This window comes from Ascaphus truei, chromosome 7, assembly GCF_040206685.1.
Source record: "Ascaphus truei isolate aAscTru1 chromosome 7, aAscTru1.hap1, whole genome shotgun sequence".
In the NCBI taxonomy this organism is placed as follows: domain Eukaryota; kingdom Metazoa; phylum Chordata; class Amphibia; order Anura; family Ascaphidae; genus Ascaphus; species Ascaphus truei.
Genome location: NC_134489.1, coordinates 37,492,962 through 37,509,447, shown reverse-complemented (window position 1 = coordinate 37,509,447; position 16,486 = coordinate 37,492,962). Strand labels below are relative to the sequence as shown.

At 48.4% G+C, this 16,486-nt stretch overlaps 1 protein-coding gene across 2 annotated transcripts in view; it reads left to right on the top strand.

Moving 5' to 3' along the window:
* Positions 1-1,369, top strand: part of LOC142498998 (SLAM family member 9-like) — a 62,952-nt gene extending 61,583 nt beyond the window's left edge. The window contains exon 3 of one of the 2 annotated variants that reach the window (XM_075607731.1): positions 891-1,369. In XM_075607731.1, the coding sequence (XP_075463846.1) occupies positions 891-976 (86 nt within the window). In that variant the 3' untranslated portion in view covers positions 977-1,369. The remainder of the gene's footprint in view (positions 1-890) is intronic. The other variant, XM_075607732.1, reaches the window with a different exon arrangement.
* Positions 1,370-16,486: the final 15,117 nt, after the last annotated feature.

The window sequence follows — 16,486 nt, the reverse complement described above, 5'->3', positions numbered from 1 at the left end:
CACTTGCTGTAACATTTGACACAAAAGTAATGTGCTTCAGGATAGAAGTGCATGTAAATGTATGTATATCTTTATTTATATAGCACAATTAATGTATATAGCGCTTCACAGCAGTTATACACGTGACAATAATATAAATAACAAATAATGCAAATAACACGTGAATGCCAGCTTCTTTGCACACGGACAAGAGCCGACACAAGTTCGATATAGAGTCATTTATTGATCCACTATACTGGAGGATCCTACCAGGAAAGTCAGGGAGACTAACTGAGAGCAATTCTCACAGAGCTCTTATACATAATTGCTTACATAGGCTACCATTGGTTGCTAGGTAGATTATATTGAGATCACAGAAGCATTCCCTATACACAAGGGGATAATTCTCTTCTAAACCAATCAAGTTACAGGTCATGTTATCTATCACAGACTGGCTCCAAAGGTCAATTCATCTAACCTAAACTGGTTCTATAGCTGACCATAACACTTGAGCGTTGAGCAACAAGGCATAGTGCATATACCTCCCAGCCCCCTCCACCCTCCCCCGCTGGAGCAAAGTTCATACTTACCATAACACGCATACTGACAAAAAGGACATACAAAAGACAAGTTGGATGCCTGTGAAACAAAATGGTTTCCACTCTCCAGAGACACCCTTCATTTCATATTTCACACACATAATGGAAAGAAGCACTTTAGACATAAAAGTTACATTAGGAAAAGGAGTCCCTGCCCCAAAGAGCTTACAATCTAATTGGTAAGTTGGAAGAACGCACAGAAACACTAGAAAGATGTTCTGGTAAGTGCGTCTACACGGGGCCAAGGTTGCTGTATGAAGTGTATAGTACAAATTATATGCCTATGCTTGATTTTCCATTCATCTGTTGCAGAAATCTCCAGCACAGCCTCTTCCATTTGGATGGACATTCGAATGGTCACCACCCTTGGCATTCTCGTCAGCTTCATCGTGGGATGAACATAATGGTTTTTCCAAAGGCAGTCAGTCAGTTATAACCTTCTAAGAACAGGTAGACTCAACAATCTCGGCTGAAAAGATTTGCCTCTTTTGAGAAGTGTTGACATCCATGTGTGCAGTTTGAATCCTGGGCTCAGATCTTGTTTGTGAGATATTACGTGAGTTAGTGGAATCTCGTAACTAAATAAAAGACCATTCGCAATGTCAAGTGAGAAGATGATTTGCGCAAAACCCAAACAGTTTATGATTGCCTCGAAGAACTGCTCACCTCACCTCAAAAGACGTCTGTCCTGTTATTATGTCAGTTCGTGCCAATTATTATTCTTTGCTTATAACTGGGGGGAAAAACGGGTTCAGGTCAATAAACCTCCTGCTTATATTATCGTGCGTGCAAATTTCTTAACGTGTTATCCTGGCAGCGTCGTCGCTACATGCTACGGTCATTAAGAGAATTACAGAATGCAATGCAAAAAAACCTTCCAACGCCGTACATCCCAAATACTAATATTAGGATTGATTCATCATTTTATAGTAGTTAGTGACTGGATGTTGATTAAAATCACCCCAATTTCTTATAAGATCCATACATTCCAGATTTCATTAAACCACTGTTACTATTTTTTTTTTTACATGCATCACATGCTGGCACCGTGGTGATCAAAGGGAAGCGCAAACATGTGGAGATATAAGAAATAAAACTGATGGTGCAGTATTGTGACAAATAAGTGTGTATTCTTCTTTGAGTCTGCTGTTATTTATACTCACAAGTGTGAGGATGATACTGTGTACGTAAAGGTATCTTTGGGTATAATTCTGCAGTGATGATAAGCTGGCTGGAACCTCGGTGTGGGAATGTATTCCTTAAATGGTTAAACACAGAAAAGCCAACATAGCGCGATCCGTTTAAAAACTGTATTCAAGTGGTTAAAAATATAACAATACACTCACATGATGTATGCTATTTAAAAGCATTTAGATACGCAATGGATCTCGCCTTCGGTGTCTTTGTGCAGTTTTTCCTTCCCTCTTCTCGGTGTGCGTCTCACTCGTGCGTTCCAGCAGGGCGGATGTGACGTCAGTGAGACTTCGGGAGTTCCGGTTTGGCGGGCTGGCTGTGAATCACCTTCACTCTACGCGTTTAGGATTTCTTCAGGAGTCTCCTGAAGAAATCCTAAGGGAAGAAACGCGTAGAGTGAAGGTGATTCACAGCCCCCCCCCCCCGGCGCCGCTACAGTCAGCGGGAGAGCGAGCGAGTGCCCAGGACACAGCGGGGGAGCGGCCACAACAAGCTGCCTCCCGCCTCAGATCCACGTGGGAGCTTCCGGACGGGTGAGTGAGCGGCCTTCACCTCCCCTCACCCCCCTTCACCCAACCCTCACCCCCCTTCACCCAACCCTCACCCCCCTTCACCCATCCCTCACCCCCCCTCACCCACCCCTCACCCCCCTTCACCTCCCCTCACCCCCCTTCACCTCCCCTCCCCCCCGCCCGGCGCCGCTACAGTCAGCGGGGGAGCGAGCGCCCGGGACACAGCGGGGGAGCGGCCACAACAAGCTTCCTCCCACCTCAGATCCACGTGGGAGCTGCTGGACGGCTGAGGGAGCTGCCGGACGGGTGAGGGAGCTGCCGGACGGGTGAGGGAGCTGCCGGACGGGTGAGTGAGCGGCCGGACGGGTGAGCGGCCGGACGGGTGAGTGAGCGGCCGGACGGGTGAGGGAGCGGCCTTCACCTCTCCTCACCTCCCCTTCACCTCCCCTTCACCCCCCTCCACCTCCCCTTCACCTCCCCTCCACCCCCTCCTTCACCTCCCCTCCACCCCCCCTTCACCTCTCCTCCACCCCCCCTTCACCTCCCCTCCACCCCCCCCTTCACCTCCCCTCCACCCCCCCCCTCACCTCCCCTCCACCCCCCCTTCACCTCCCCTCCACCTCCCCTTCACCTCCCCTCCACCCTCCCCCTTCACCTCCCCTCCATCCCCCACCCCCTTCACCTCCCCTCCACCTCCCCCCTTCGCACCACCTCCCCCCCCTTCCCACCACCTCCCCCCCCCTTCCCACCACCTCCCCCCCCCCTTCCCACCACCTCCCCCCCCCTTCCCACCACCTCCCCCCCCTTCCCACCACCTCCCCACCACCTCCCCCCTTCCCACCACCTCCCCCCCCTTCCCACAACCTCCCCCCCTTCCCACCACCTCCCCCCCTTCCCCCCTCCTCCCCACCACCTCCCCGCCCCCTTCCCCTCCTCCCCCCCCCCCTTCCCCTCCTCCCCCCCTTTCCCCCTCCTCCCCCCCTTTCCCCCTCCTCCCCCCCTTTCCCCCTCCTCCCCCTCCTCCCCCCCCTTCCCCCTTCCTCCCCCCCTTCCCACCACCTCCCCCCCTCCCACTCTCCCCCTCTCCCCCTTCCCCCCCTCCCTCTTCCCCCCCTCCCCCCCTTCCCCCTCTTCCCCCCCTCCCCCCTCCACCTCCCCCCCTCCCCCCCTCCCCCCTCCACCTCCCCCCCTCCCCCCCTCCCCCCCTCCCTCCCCCCCTTCCCCCCTTCCCCCCTCCTCACCACCTCCCCCCCCCTTCCCACCTCCTCCCCCCTTCCCACCTCCTCCCCCCATATATATATAAAGTCCAGAAAACAAGACACTCACCTAAGCGTAGATACAGGTGGTATATAGGGTGCAGACCGTCCAGGTGCCACCAATGCAGCACATCTGATATGAGAAAACAGGACAGGCACTCCAAGATCCAAAGATGAAGTTTTTTCTTCAACGTTTCGGCTATTAATTAAGGCTTGGGAGCCGAAACATTGAGGAATAAACTTTACCTTTGGATCTTGGAGTGCCTGTCCTGTTTATAATGTTGTTAGGGGGTCTCCTTGCGCAGCTTTTTCTGGGCACTGGTTTAAGTCCAAGCTATAGGTAGAAAAGCAAGAACAGCAGCACAGATGGCATATAATGGCCAGTGTCAACTGCATTACCTTGCTTGTTTGCAGATACATCATCCTCGGAGTCCGTAGGGAATCACTATAGCTTTAGCAGGTTTCCATTTTTCCTGCAGAAACATGCCCGGGGAAACGCGCTCCACTTGACAAATGGAAAGGCTCATTCTAGCTTCCATTGATCTCTGTCTGCTTGAAATAGGATTCATCATTCAGAGGTATTGTTAGGTGGCTCAGCAATACTTCACAGGCGAGGGGATGCCAAGCCGGTGTCCGGCTATTTTATACGTTAACGAGGTTCACTACCTAGTCTTTTAAAACTCTTCTGCACTGTGCAAATTGCTTTCTTTCATGCAGGCTCTAGTTCACTGTTTTTCAACCAGGGTTCCTAGGAACACTTGGGTTCCCCGAGCCTCTCTAAAGAGTTCCCTGTAATTGTCTGGTCATTTGAAAATTGTATCAAATACAGAAGAATTTACAATGCATCTGATCTCAGACGCGCTATTAGAGAGGGTTGGGGTTCCTTATGTAACAGGTATTCCCTGTGAATACAGACGCTACTACTGCTGTGTATACCTGTGTGGCTCTCAGGAACCTAAGCCTCCACTCGGGGAGCCGGGGTACATACATATAACAATCTCGTGGTGCAACGCCTCCACCTGGGAGGGATCCCAACGGAGTGGGAGAAGGCCCTCACAGGAAACAATCACGGTAAGCAAACGGTTGTTAAACAGGACTGGCTTTACTGCATATATGAGCATAACGTATACTAATCACATTCAAGGTTAGCACTGCATAAGGATATCACATAATCCCCACACCCACCACCCGTGTACCCCCACACCGTGTCCACAGTATAACCCCCCCTTGTCCCGTGGTCAGCGCTGCCACTATGTGAGAGTACTTGTGTGTGCACGTGCGTAACGTTACCTGCCCATAGCGACGGCACCTGGGCGTTAAAGGTTCTTCGCAAAGGATTAGACGTGCTTTCTGGCGATGTCCGGTTCCTCCGGGGAGATGATCGGTCAGGGCCGTCCACCCTTGGTACAGTTCCGCCCTCTCTGCGGAGCAGGCTTGAGCCAAAGCCTCTGGATGGGAAGCGCAGTGTCCGCTGTGTCCCTAACTAGCACATGTAATAGTAAGGGGCAGGGTCCCTACTCTGGGGCCTGTCCCTGAAGCAACACAACCTACTGGGTGGCTCAGGGATAACTGGGGCCTAGGGGGCTGCCTAGTGCAGTGTGTCACTGACTCCTGCACCCTCACCTTCTTCCCCTAGCCTCTCCTGGCGCCGACTAACGTGCTTCTAAACCCCGCGAAATGTATCTATCCCTCTGCAGGGAGATTCTACAGCCCTATTGGCTCCCTGGCGTCACGTGGGGTCCACTAAGGCTCATGGGACTTGTAGTCCCTGCTTAGAGCCCTTGTCTCATTGGTGGCGTTCTCACGCGCTTGTACTGCGCATGCGCAAGCTTCAGGGGCCTCCCGTCGCCTCGGTTCTTACTGCGCATGCGCAAGGCAATGAACAATGGCGGCACCCCTGCAACGAGAGCCGCCGGGAGCCTCGCAACGCGACCGCGGCCCTAGCAAACAGCCGCACGCGTCCCCGGCAACCACGCATACATGTTCCCATCCGCCCCCACTCCTGCAACCGGCCGACGGGTCCGTCATGAGACTCGGCGGCACCCGCAATTGCCAGCAAGGTGAGGGGGGGTGACAGGCAGAGGGGGACCTGGCTACACTTACAATGCATCTGATCTCAGACACCGACCTATTAGAGAGGGTTGGGGTTCCTTACAATACATCTGATCACAGACGCGCTATTAGAGAGGGTTGGGGTTCCTTAGAATGCATCTGATGTCAGACACACTATTAGCGAGGGTTGGGGTTCCTTACAATGCATCTGATCTCAGACGCGCTATTAGAGAGGGTTGAGGTTCCTTAGAATGCATCTGATGTCAGACACACTATTAGCGAGGGTTGGGGTTCCTCAGAATGGTTCCTTAACCAAAAAAAAGGTTGGAAACCGCTGTTCGAGTTGGATTATTAGTCTATCAAGGAATGGCAATACATACTGACCTACGTTACAAGACTTTGCTGACCAGGAAGGGCACAATTGTCTTTTATTTGACATTGGATCAACTAAAAGTATTGTGTCTCCTAAGTCAGGGGGGCGCAACTCCAATCCTCAAGACCCCCCCAACAAGTTAGGTTTTCGTGATATCCCCTGCTTCAGCACAGGTGACTCAATCAGTTGAGCCACCTGTGCTGAAGCAGGGATATCCTGAATACCTTACCTGTTGGTGGCCCTTCAAAACTGCAGTTGGCCAGTCAAAGACTTAGCCACTGATTGAGCCACCTGTGCTGAAGCTGTGATATCCAGAAAACCTGACCTATTCGGGGGTCTTGAGGACTGGAGTTGAGCACCCCCTGTTCTAAGTGATACAGTAACAGCAGAGACAATGGGGGCGGGGGGGGCTTCATAGGGGCCTATGCAGAGAGCAGCGCTTTTTAAAATTGGAGAGGGGAATAAAAAGTAGGTTTAATGGAGAGTTTTATTCTCCATATGCAGAAATGGGCGAAATCCGCTATTTTTAGCATTACTGCATGTGGAGAATTGTAAATGAGGAGATGCACGCAGCTGAAAGGGGGAAAACAAATCGCCCATTTTTTTTTTTCCCTATAGCCGGCGAGCTCCTGCTTCTTGCCAACTTTAGTTGGCGGAGAAAATTGAAGAAAATCGCGCCAAAAACAGCCGCTAGATGGCGAGCGCGCCTTTCTGAATTCGGATATTTTTCAGACTGGCGAGATGTAGTTTCTCGCCAGCCGCGCGGCGAGATTTTCACATAGAAAAAAAAAATGGCGCGTTTTTCCTACCTCGCCATTTTCAGCTGTTTTTTGCGCGATTTTCTCCGGAAAATGGCGAGATTGTAAATAGGGCCTCATGCAGAGAGCAGCGCTAAGTGTCTACTGAATAACAGGGCTCCATTCTTCGTGATGCAGTATCATCTACCACAATAGGTATCTCCTCTTAATTATTTGAGCAACCACAAGGGTGTTTTTGTCTTTATTCATAGGGGGTAAACGGTCATAATATGGTCATTATCTCAGTTGATACAGAATTGTACTTTAGCAATCCCAGAATTCTAACAATTACTTTATAGGGAGAAGGAATCACTTTGTGAGCAGGGTGGCTGAACTGGAAGGCTTCAGCTCTACACCGGGAGCCTGTGTACAAACCATCTCCCTGTGCCTTGAGCAGCCTGGAATTATCCAACTTGATCAAAAACCGGGATGACATGGAAAGCAGAGAACAGCAACGCAGGTTGTCTTACGGACAGAGCACTGTTCTGTCATAGCGCAGTATGAAGTAACCACTTTCCAAAGAGATGCAGAAAGATCTGCTAATTCTGCTTGTAATTTTTTTTATGTGTAATACAAGTTGAGTCCACGTGGTGGCGGTATTGCCTTGTAAAGTATTCATTGTACCCCTCTGGAATACATTGCAACACATTTAGGAAAAAAGTGGATAATCAGCCTAGTTGATGCAAAATAATACCTAATAACCGTATACTACACCGCGATATTGCCCAGTCTCATTATCAATTGGGGAAAAGCCAACACTTCCTGACCGTGGCCTGTTTTTATACAGGGGAGGGGGGAATATTAAGGAAGAAAACCTCATTCTTGGATGCATGTGTCTGTAAACATTTAAGATGGTCTCTGCAAAATTGGTTTGGGTGAAATCGCCATTAGATGGCGCTGTGCAGTAAGCCATAAAGACTGGATGTTCTGCGTAAGCAGGAATATATGTTTGGAGCATTATTAAGGATATGAGCGCGCCAATAATGATGTGAGGAAGTATTCTGTTCAAGATAAAAAGAAACACACGCTGGGATGGAAACGGTCTGTCTAGCCCCGGTGTGCTCAACTCTGGTCCTCAACAGGTCAGGTTTTAAGGATATCCCAGCTTCAGCACAGGTGGCTCAATCACCGAGCCACTGATTGAGCCACTTGTGCTGAAGCAGGGACTGGTTGAGCCATCTGTGCTGAAGCAGGGATATCCATAAAACCTGACCTCTTGGCGTTGTCTTGAGGACTGGAGTTGAGAACCAGTGGTCTACTCTAGGCCATTCCATTTGGCTTCTTCGCTTTGCCTGTGTGGGTTAATGACATGGGGAATAGCTGCAGCTGTAGAAGGTGTTCCTAAGTGAATGATTGACTGCCCATTAGATAATATTGTACTGTCTTCTGTATAAAAGGGAAGCATTAATTTGGAAACTTGGTAGCTATACCCCCATGCAAGCGTCACCCTTCTTCATTGGGTTCTCTGTCTTTCTTTTTGGGTCTAAGGGGCTGATGTTGTCTCATGACCCTTAAGAGAAACAGACAGCCCAGCTGATCTGACATGACAATGGATAGACAGCCTGTATCAATCAGGGGCTACACTCTGTGACTGCTCCCTCCTGGCCTCGGCCTGTCTCTGCTTATCCTTGTAGATCCTGATGATTTCTGCCACTTGGCAAAATGGACAGAATTTCCCAGGAGAGTGCCGGGGAGTGGGAGAGGGAAGGCAGAGGCGGGCGGGATGTCTGGGTTAATCTGGCAAGCCTGCTCCGTGGCTTGTCACTAGATATGGAGAAGTTTGATGATACACATGCCACTGGGATAGACGGCTATTAAGAGCTTGGCCAACCATGCATCTGGCAGACACCGCAGACCACGTGGAAAGCCGCAGCATCCATAAAATATGAAAGGAATGGGATGCCAAGTGTTATTGTTGCTGTTATTCATATACTACAAACATATTTGTCGATGGCTGCCAAGCCAGTGGTTCTTAAACCCGGTTCCCTAGGGTTCTGTACCTCACCCGACGGTTCTCCACAACCGGGATAGATTTTTAGGGTTTATATTGATAACTCAAATATAAATAGCGTTTCCGAAGCTACACTGTTTCATTTGTAATTGTATTTAGCACTTTCATTGTAAATAGCTGACGTATATTTAATTTCAGTTTTATTGGAATGTGTGTTGACCACGTCAGTGGTGCAGCCACCCCCGGGGTACCACTAAATGTGGTATTGGCAATGTTACCATTCCACTTTTCTTCAAAGGAAACAATATGAAGATCCTTTATTTTCTGCCTTTAGGCCCCAGACACGCTTACCGCTGGCGTGCTGAAGCGCGCTGAGGCGCGCTGAGGCTCAGGGAAAGCGGATGCTTTCCCTGGCCTTGCGGTTGCTTACCGCAAGCGCTCTCAGCAGCCGTCAGGGGGCGGTCCGGGGGCGGGCGCGTCACTGTCCGGGGGCGGGCCAGTGACGTCACGGAGCTGGTTCGCCCTCATTGGGCGAACCGCTCACGTGACCGGCCTGTCTCGCCGGCAAGCGGGGGCATTTTAAATTCCCCCAAGACCTGCGCTTCCGCAAGCGCGCGGAAGCGCAGGTGAGCCCCTACTAAAGCCGCTCTAATTGCGGCTGTAGGGGCTCAGTGCTGAGCGGGAGCGCGCGTCAGCACGCTTCCGCCAGCACGCTTCCGCAAGCACGCAGCAAACATGTCCGGGACCTTAGACGTTCAAAGCGCTTTGCTCCAACATTAAACAGATTTGCAGCATTGTATTTAATAAATCAATGTATATATCCAGCACTTTTTTTTTTAAATGGCTCTTCAATTACCGTTTGCAAACACAATGTAGCATTAATGTCATGTGTACCCTGTAGGACCATCACATTCCAGCCTGTATGGCTCTTGTTGAAGCAGTAATATGATACTCCAGACCCAGTCCAGCCGCTCTGAAACTTCGCTCGCCTCTGCCCCCTCATCATAGCTGCATAGCGTTGTCCCCGAGCGCCACCAAATTGCCTGTCTCCTAATGGCAGGAGATTAAAGCTTTCCGGAGGCGGCATATATTTAACGATGGCTGTTTGAAATGTGACACCAATGATGGTTATGGAGGAATTACCACGGTCGGGTGTACTGATCCCGCATGATAATGTTGCAATAAATAAGCATTAACTAATGCGTTCAATTAATTTCGGCAGAATAACGCATCACATCCGCATTAATACCTAATGAGCCCGTCGCCTGGATTATATTGCAGGGTAATGTTTCAGCGCTCGGTGCCATGGCTCATACTTATACCGTCTGGAAGGTCCTTATCTCCTACATGAGGTGATAATTCTGCCGGTGAAAGGCAGACGCAAGAAACAAAAAAGGCTAGGCAGCGTTTTATTTATTTCTACAATATTTAACCAGGGGAAAATACATTGAGAGACGCTTCTCGTTGTCAAGTATGTCCTGGGTATTAACCCTTGCGGCTGACGCACGATGCTCGCGCGCTGTGAAAGCGCTTGGCCATGCAACTGCTTTTAATCCCACTGGTGCAGAACTCAATACGTTGTTGTTCTCTGCAGCGGTGAAGGAGCACATGTTCTCCAGAGCGTAAACATGGGAAGGACGGTGACCCGGGGAGTCATCTGATTGCCAATATTTGGAGTCAGGAAGGAATTACATTTACCCCTTACGAGACGGCCTTGGATAATGTGTCACTGGGGTTTTTGTGTTTGCCTTCCTCTGGATCAATATACTATAAATACAAATACGGGATAAGTATCTGTCGTCTAAATGTAGCATAGGTTGAACTTGATGGACATATGTCTTTTTTCAACCTCGTCTTCTATGTAACTGCAATTGTGTAACTATGTAACTATGTAACTATGTAACTATGTAACTATGTAACTATGTAACTATGTAAGCACTCAAGAATGGGAAACATTTGAACTCAAAATGATAACGCTCTTTGACACTAAAACAAGAGGATTTAATGCTGATATGGGGTTTCTTAGTATTATAATTTTTTGTAATGTTCCTTCCTGTTCATTTTACTATTAACCCCCTCCCCCCCTTACACCCCCTCACCCCTCTTCATACTGCTGATAGATGGGTGGTCCTATTTCTCACTGCCCCTTTCATACACGTATTGCCCTGTCCTGTTTTCACCATTCTCCAGGCCATTCCTTTCCTGCATCACCCGCCTTACATTGCTATCTTGTTTTTTGGGTATTTTTTCCCCCTACATCTGTGTTTAACTCCTGGAATCTCTGTAAATCAGTGTTACATGACCGGAGGAAGAGGGAACTCTCAAAAGCTTGTCTCATAATATCAATTGTTAGTCCAAATATAAAAAAGGTTTCCCCTCATACTGAAGTACTCATTTACTCTGCACTATCGTAACCGGACTAACACTGCTTTCTACTTATTCCATAACGTCAAATGCTCTTGCTACGAAGGGCCCTGTGGCAGAGAATGAGTTAATCCAGCTGTAAACTTCTCCTGATAGTAGCAGCGCTCGTCCCGCTGTGTTAATGATGCATTAGAGATTGCCGGATTAAAGTGGAATTCTTCTGCAAAACCATAAGACGTCGGCAGCGGGATCCCTAAATGAATTCATTACAGCCTGTGTTATTACAAGCGATGCTAAATGCGTTGTTAATGAACAGTCTCTGTTAGCCGCTAGCACGTAGCGGCATCGGAGGAGCGCCAGAACCGGTCCCCGGGTTTATTTTCCCCCTGTCGGGTCACAGACATTGTGCTCCTGCAGTTTTTATCACAACGCTCCCCCCCGTCTCAGTGCTGCTCTGAAAAACAAATTACAGCCCAGGGAAATTCTGCTTGCGCTGGCAAATGGTGAATTACAGCCTGAGATGTGAGGAAGACGCTGAGGGAATACAAAGAAAGAAAACCCCACAACAAACTTTGCATTTCTCTTCTATTCTGCGTCCACAGCCCAGGCTGGTGCTCAGGTCCAACACAGTGACACGTATGTAGCAGGCAGACAATACCGACACGTGTGATCCCCCATAGGGCGCTTGTCACCCTCAGACTGCCCCTCAAGGATTGCACAGGTGGAAACCAGTTTCTGACCAGTGACCCGGTTGCAAAGTTCTGTATTGGTTCTGGAGAAATGTAGGTCACTTGTAGCTTGTGATATCCTCTGAAGAAGAGAGCTTTGCAGAAATAGGGCGATGTATCAAAAGGGTCCAAGTGCCCTTACTGCCGTAATATTTACACTGGGGAGGTATCTTCATCCTGCGTCTCCGAGCGTTACTGTTTCGAGGGGCTGCCCCCCTGTTTGTGTCCCATGTCGGCGTGGGATTTTGTACAGGGGCTGTAAGGATTTGGGAGGAATTATCCGAGACCTAACTTGGGATCCGGTGAAGTGCCGGAACCCATTACTTTATTCTCAGTCCGCGTCGTGAAGAAACGCCCAGGTCCGACGTGGCATAAACTGCCGACCAATGACCAAATATGCCGCGGCTCAAGTAGGGTACGAGGTTTTGTAGGGGACGGTAAAATGGGAGAGACGAGGAGGGCCAAGCCCTACCATTCTTCATGTCCAATGCTATGTTTCTACGCTTTCCACAGTAAATAAAAACCCCGCGTGTGAGCACATTCACACGTCTGACAGGTCTGCAACCCTGCCCTGCCCCATTGTCTCTTAGGCCTCGTCATGGATGGCGCTGAGCGGGCGCGCTCACGCTGGACGCGATGAAACATTGCGGCAATTTGTGTGGCCAGCGTGAGCAAGCGCCTGCGCCCGCTTGGCGCTTACAGCAAGCAAATTTGAATTTGCTGCTCGCAAGCGCGTCACGGGAGCGGTTCACCCAGTGAGGGCGAACCAGCTCTGTGATGTCGTGGCCGCGCCCTTGTCAGCCACGAATCGCCCGGCCAAGCAGGGCGCAGCGCACGAGCGCCTGCGCGCCCGTTCCCTGCCTGGCCGCAGCCTTGGTAAACGCTGCTTCCACTGCAGCCAGGGATTCTGGGTAATGACATGCAAATGAGCTCTCACTGTACCCACCATAACTTTTTTTAATGACTGGTTATACTCACCACCAGCTTCACGTTGCATAGTCAGCAATCAGCCTCGCACTGATGAGACCCAAAAGGGCAAAACACCGTCTGTGTGTAGGGTTACTGGCTCTGCACTTCTGTAACCCCAGGCTGTGCTGGCAAGCTGTTTAATGCGGCAAGCAGAAGCTTTATAAGGATCTATGTTAAACTGGTCATGCAAAACTGGACATGTGTGCTCATCTGCATGTCATTACCCAGAATCCCCAGCTGCAGTGCAAGCACTGTGTGCTAAGAGATAATGGGGCAGGGCAGGGTTGCAGACCTGTCTGAGACATGTGATTGTGCTCACACGCGGGGGTTTTATTTGCTGTACGGTAGAAGGTGTTTAGCACTTCTCTCACCCACCGTAACTTGTTTACTGTCTTATGATTTCCATGAAATGTAACACACACAAATTAACACACTTTCTTACACTCGGTGCAAAATGTACATCTAGAGCTTAACATAATGCATGTGTGACGCCACCAGCAGCAATGCAGGTTGTATTGTCTCCGGCACTGAAGAAGTTAACAGGCAGATGAGGGTTGTGGGTCTTTAATACATATTTGCTTTGGGGCTCCCAGTGGTCCCACATCATCTCTGGCTGTGGGGAAAACATACAGGGGAGACAGGCTCATCCATCATACCTGTTTGAGGTATCACTTCCCATTAGCTGTCACACTCTGATCACTGGTACAAGCTGAGTTTCATGCCACCATACCAGGAGCTACTGGACTGTGAGTGGCACCATGCCATGTAAACAGATGGGCGTTAATGTAGGCAGTCAAGAGGCATTATGCATGTGGATGAGATACATGAGATGCGGGCAGGGTTCCCAGCCATAAATGTTCAGGCAGCTGTTGGTCCTGTCATTATTATCTTCTGCAAGTTTTTCACCACATGGCCATTTCAACACCTCTGAGGAACAAACATCCGGAGTGTTTCTGGAGGAAAAGAACAATGTTACCAGCAAAATGTTCCCTTTTGATGTGTCAGTCCCATCAAAATCCATCTTCCTAGTGCTACCATTCCTGTTATTGTTTTATTGAGCCAACTATATGCATATTACTTTACAGAGTAAGTATACAGACAACTCAGAAACAGGGAACAAATATACAATACAGGGAAAGGGAACCAAACATGCATATTATATATGTGTAGACCGTCTGATATGTAGACCAATAGTTGGATGGACAGGTTGGTAAACTGTTTTATGGCTACAAGCCTACCTTGTTATCTTGTATCTGAGAGCTGCCGACCACAGCAACTGTAACACAATATTGAACCAACCATCAAATAATGAAAGTTGGGTGTGGTACCACCCTCATCTGCTCTGGTCCACCAGCAAGGGCCCTTACTCAATATGCCGGGAAGCCGCTTACTTCTGGTGCAGGAGATTGTAGTCCGATTCCTATGCATGGAGCTCATTCTTCTCCCACCCTGACTTCAAAGCATATTGAATAAGAGCCAGTGACTTCTATGGTGTAACCGCAGATTAGAGAGTGGAGGAGCTGAATGGAGAGAACTGCAGGCCTTATTCTGGGAGTTTCCCCCTAGTCTCAATCATGAACAGTATTAAATAGATGTACGATTAAATGTCCTGCTTCTAACCGGTTGTATAATGGTAATTCACTGAAAACCAAAGCATTGTGTAGTTTATTATAAGTGAATTATTTACTGGTGACCCGGGCTCAACACTCTTTGGGATAAATTATTAAACGTCCGATCTGTCAGAAACTTTCCATAAATAAGTAATTTGGTGCCATCTTTAAGGCGCGCAGTAATTTACTCGTTCATGTTCCCATCTAAATGGTCTCCCGGGTAAATTACTTCTCGTCCCGATGACTTATGAATGAAGATAGGGGCAAGCAAGTCGCACTGGGAATTTACTGTCCATATTGCAAGCCCTGGCACGTCCATTCAACTCCTCGTGCCACACGACACTGTGTATAACACATTAGCTGCATAGTGGGTACCGTCAAGAATTGAAACGCTGGCAGAAAACTGCAGTTTCACGGCCTCCCTCAGGCTGACAAGGAAATGTAAGGCACAAAAGCAAGATGTTTTATGAGGCATCTGGTCATTACAACAGAGCACTGGAAGGACCAAAGAACCAAATGAATCATTTGAATAAGATACTAGGGACAGGGTGCTTTTTAAATGACTCTCTGAGGGTTATCAAAATACCACGTTTGCAAAACGTGGGTAAAAACAAAATGCACCAGATTTATTCAAGCAGAAAAATCCTATTGAAAGTTTGTGTGTTTGGCTAAATCTGGTGCAGTGGGAGGAGTGTAGGATCAATGTATTTGGTTTCGATAGATATATTGCCAATTCTTTTCCTAGCTGCATACCCCATTTTCTGGAAGTGTTTGACCCGTCCTGTCAGGTTCTAAACTCGTTGCCAATTCTCCAATCAGCAAATAGGTATAAATCTGCGTGTGCGTGTGCGTGTGCGTGTGCGTGTGCGTGTCTAGGTCTAGCAACACAGTCAACATCTTATATAAAAAAAAAAAAAAATGGTACCTGTGATCTGGGGCTGTGTGTTGATGCTGTATGAGAAGTCTGGGTTGCTTCTTCTTCTTATATTATTATAATTATTATTATCCTATTCTATTTGGAGTTTAATTTAAGTATCTCTTTTAGTTTAGAATTTGACCTAAATATTATTACTTTCATCCTGCGTCTCTTTGTTTCAATGTATCAAGGACTTTGCTCCCTGATCTGAGCCAGCTCGGGATTTGGCGAGTGACAGTAGGAGGAGTTACATGGCGCACAGATTATAATGAGATGTATCAAACTCTGCGTCACCTTTTTATCTTGTATTTGCGCCCAAGAAATCAAGGCGGCGTAAACTTCTCTGGCCAACAGTTTGTGTCACAGGTAAAAAGTGACATTCATACGTTTGACACAAACGCGAGCAGAAAATGGAGCAGTGCGTCAAAACAAACTTCTATCTGCACTTTCTTTCTCTGGATATATCTGCCCCAGTAATTTTTAAGCCCCGCTAAATCTCCCATCTGCAAGAATATACTGCACCACACTTATTAAAGGAAAATGGCAAATTGAGTCAATTTAAAATGTTTTCCATGAAACATCTGATATATTTTTTTTTTTCCGTTTTGATAAATGACGCGATACCGTGAGATGTAATAAATCTGGTGCTGGTTTCGGACGCCGTTTTGCAGCCGGGATTCTTACCCAGATAACTCAGAACAGGGTTTGCTCACCTAATGAAATACATTCTTCATCTCCATAAACACGGTGCGCATCTTCCAGAAAACGAAAGAAAGTTATGAGACATTTGACATTTAATATACACACTTCTAAGCAGCACACATGTTTAGATAGGGATCTTAATATTTCAGTGTTCCCTGCGGGCGTTAAAATATAATCTGCTTGTTATTATAACTATTAGTCATGCAGAGTTGTACATCTGAACTGACTGGTGAGGTCACGAATACTTGTATACAACTGCAGCAGGTGATCACAGAGCAGCGCTGCTCAACTCCAGTCCTCTACAACAGGTCAGGTTTTCAGGATATCTGTGCTTCAGCAGAGGTGGCTCAATCAGTACCTGCTTCAGCACAGGTGGCTCAATCAGTACCTGCTACAGCACAGGTGGCTCAATCAGTACCTTCTACAGCACAGGAGGCTCAATCAGTGGCTCAGTCGAAGACTGAGCCACTGATTGAGCCACCTG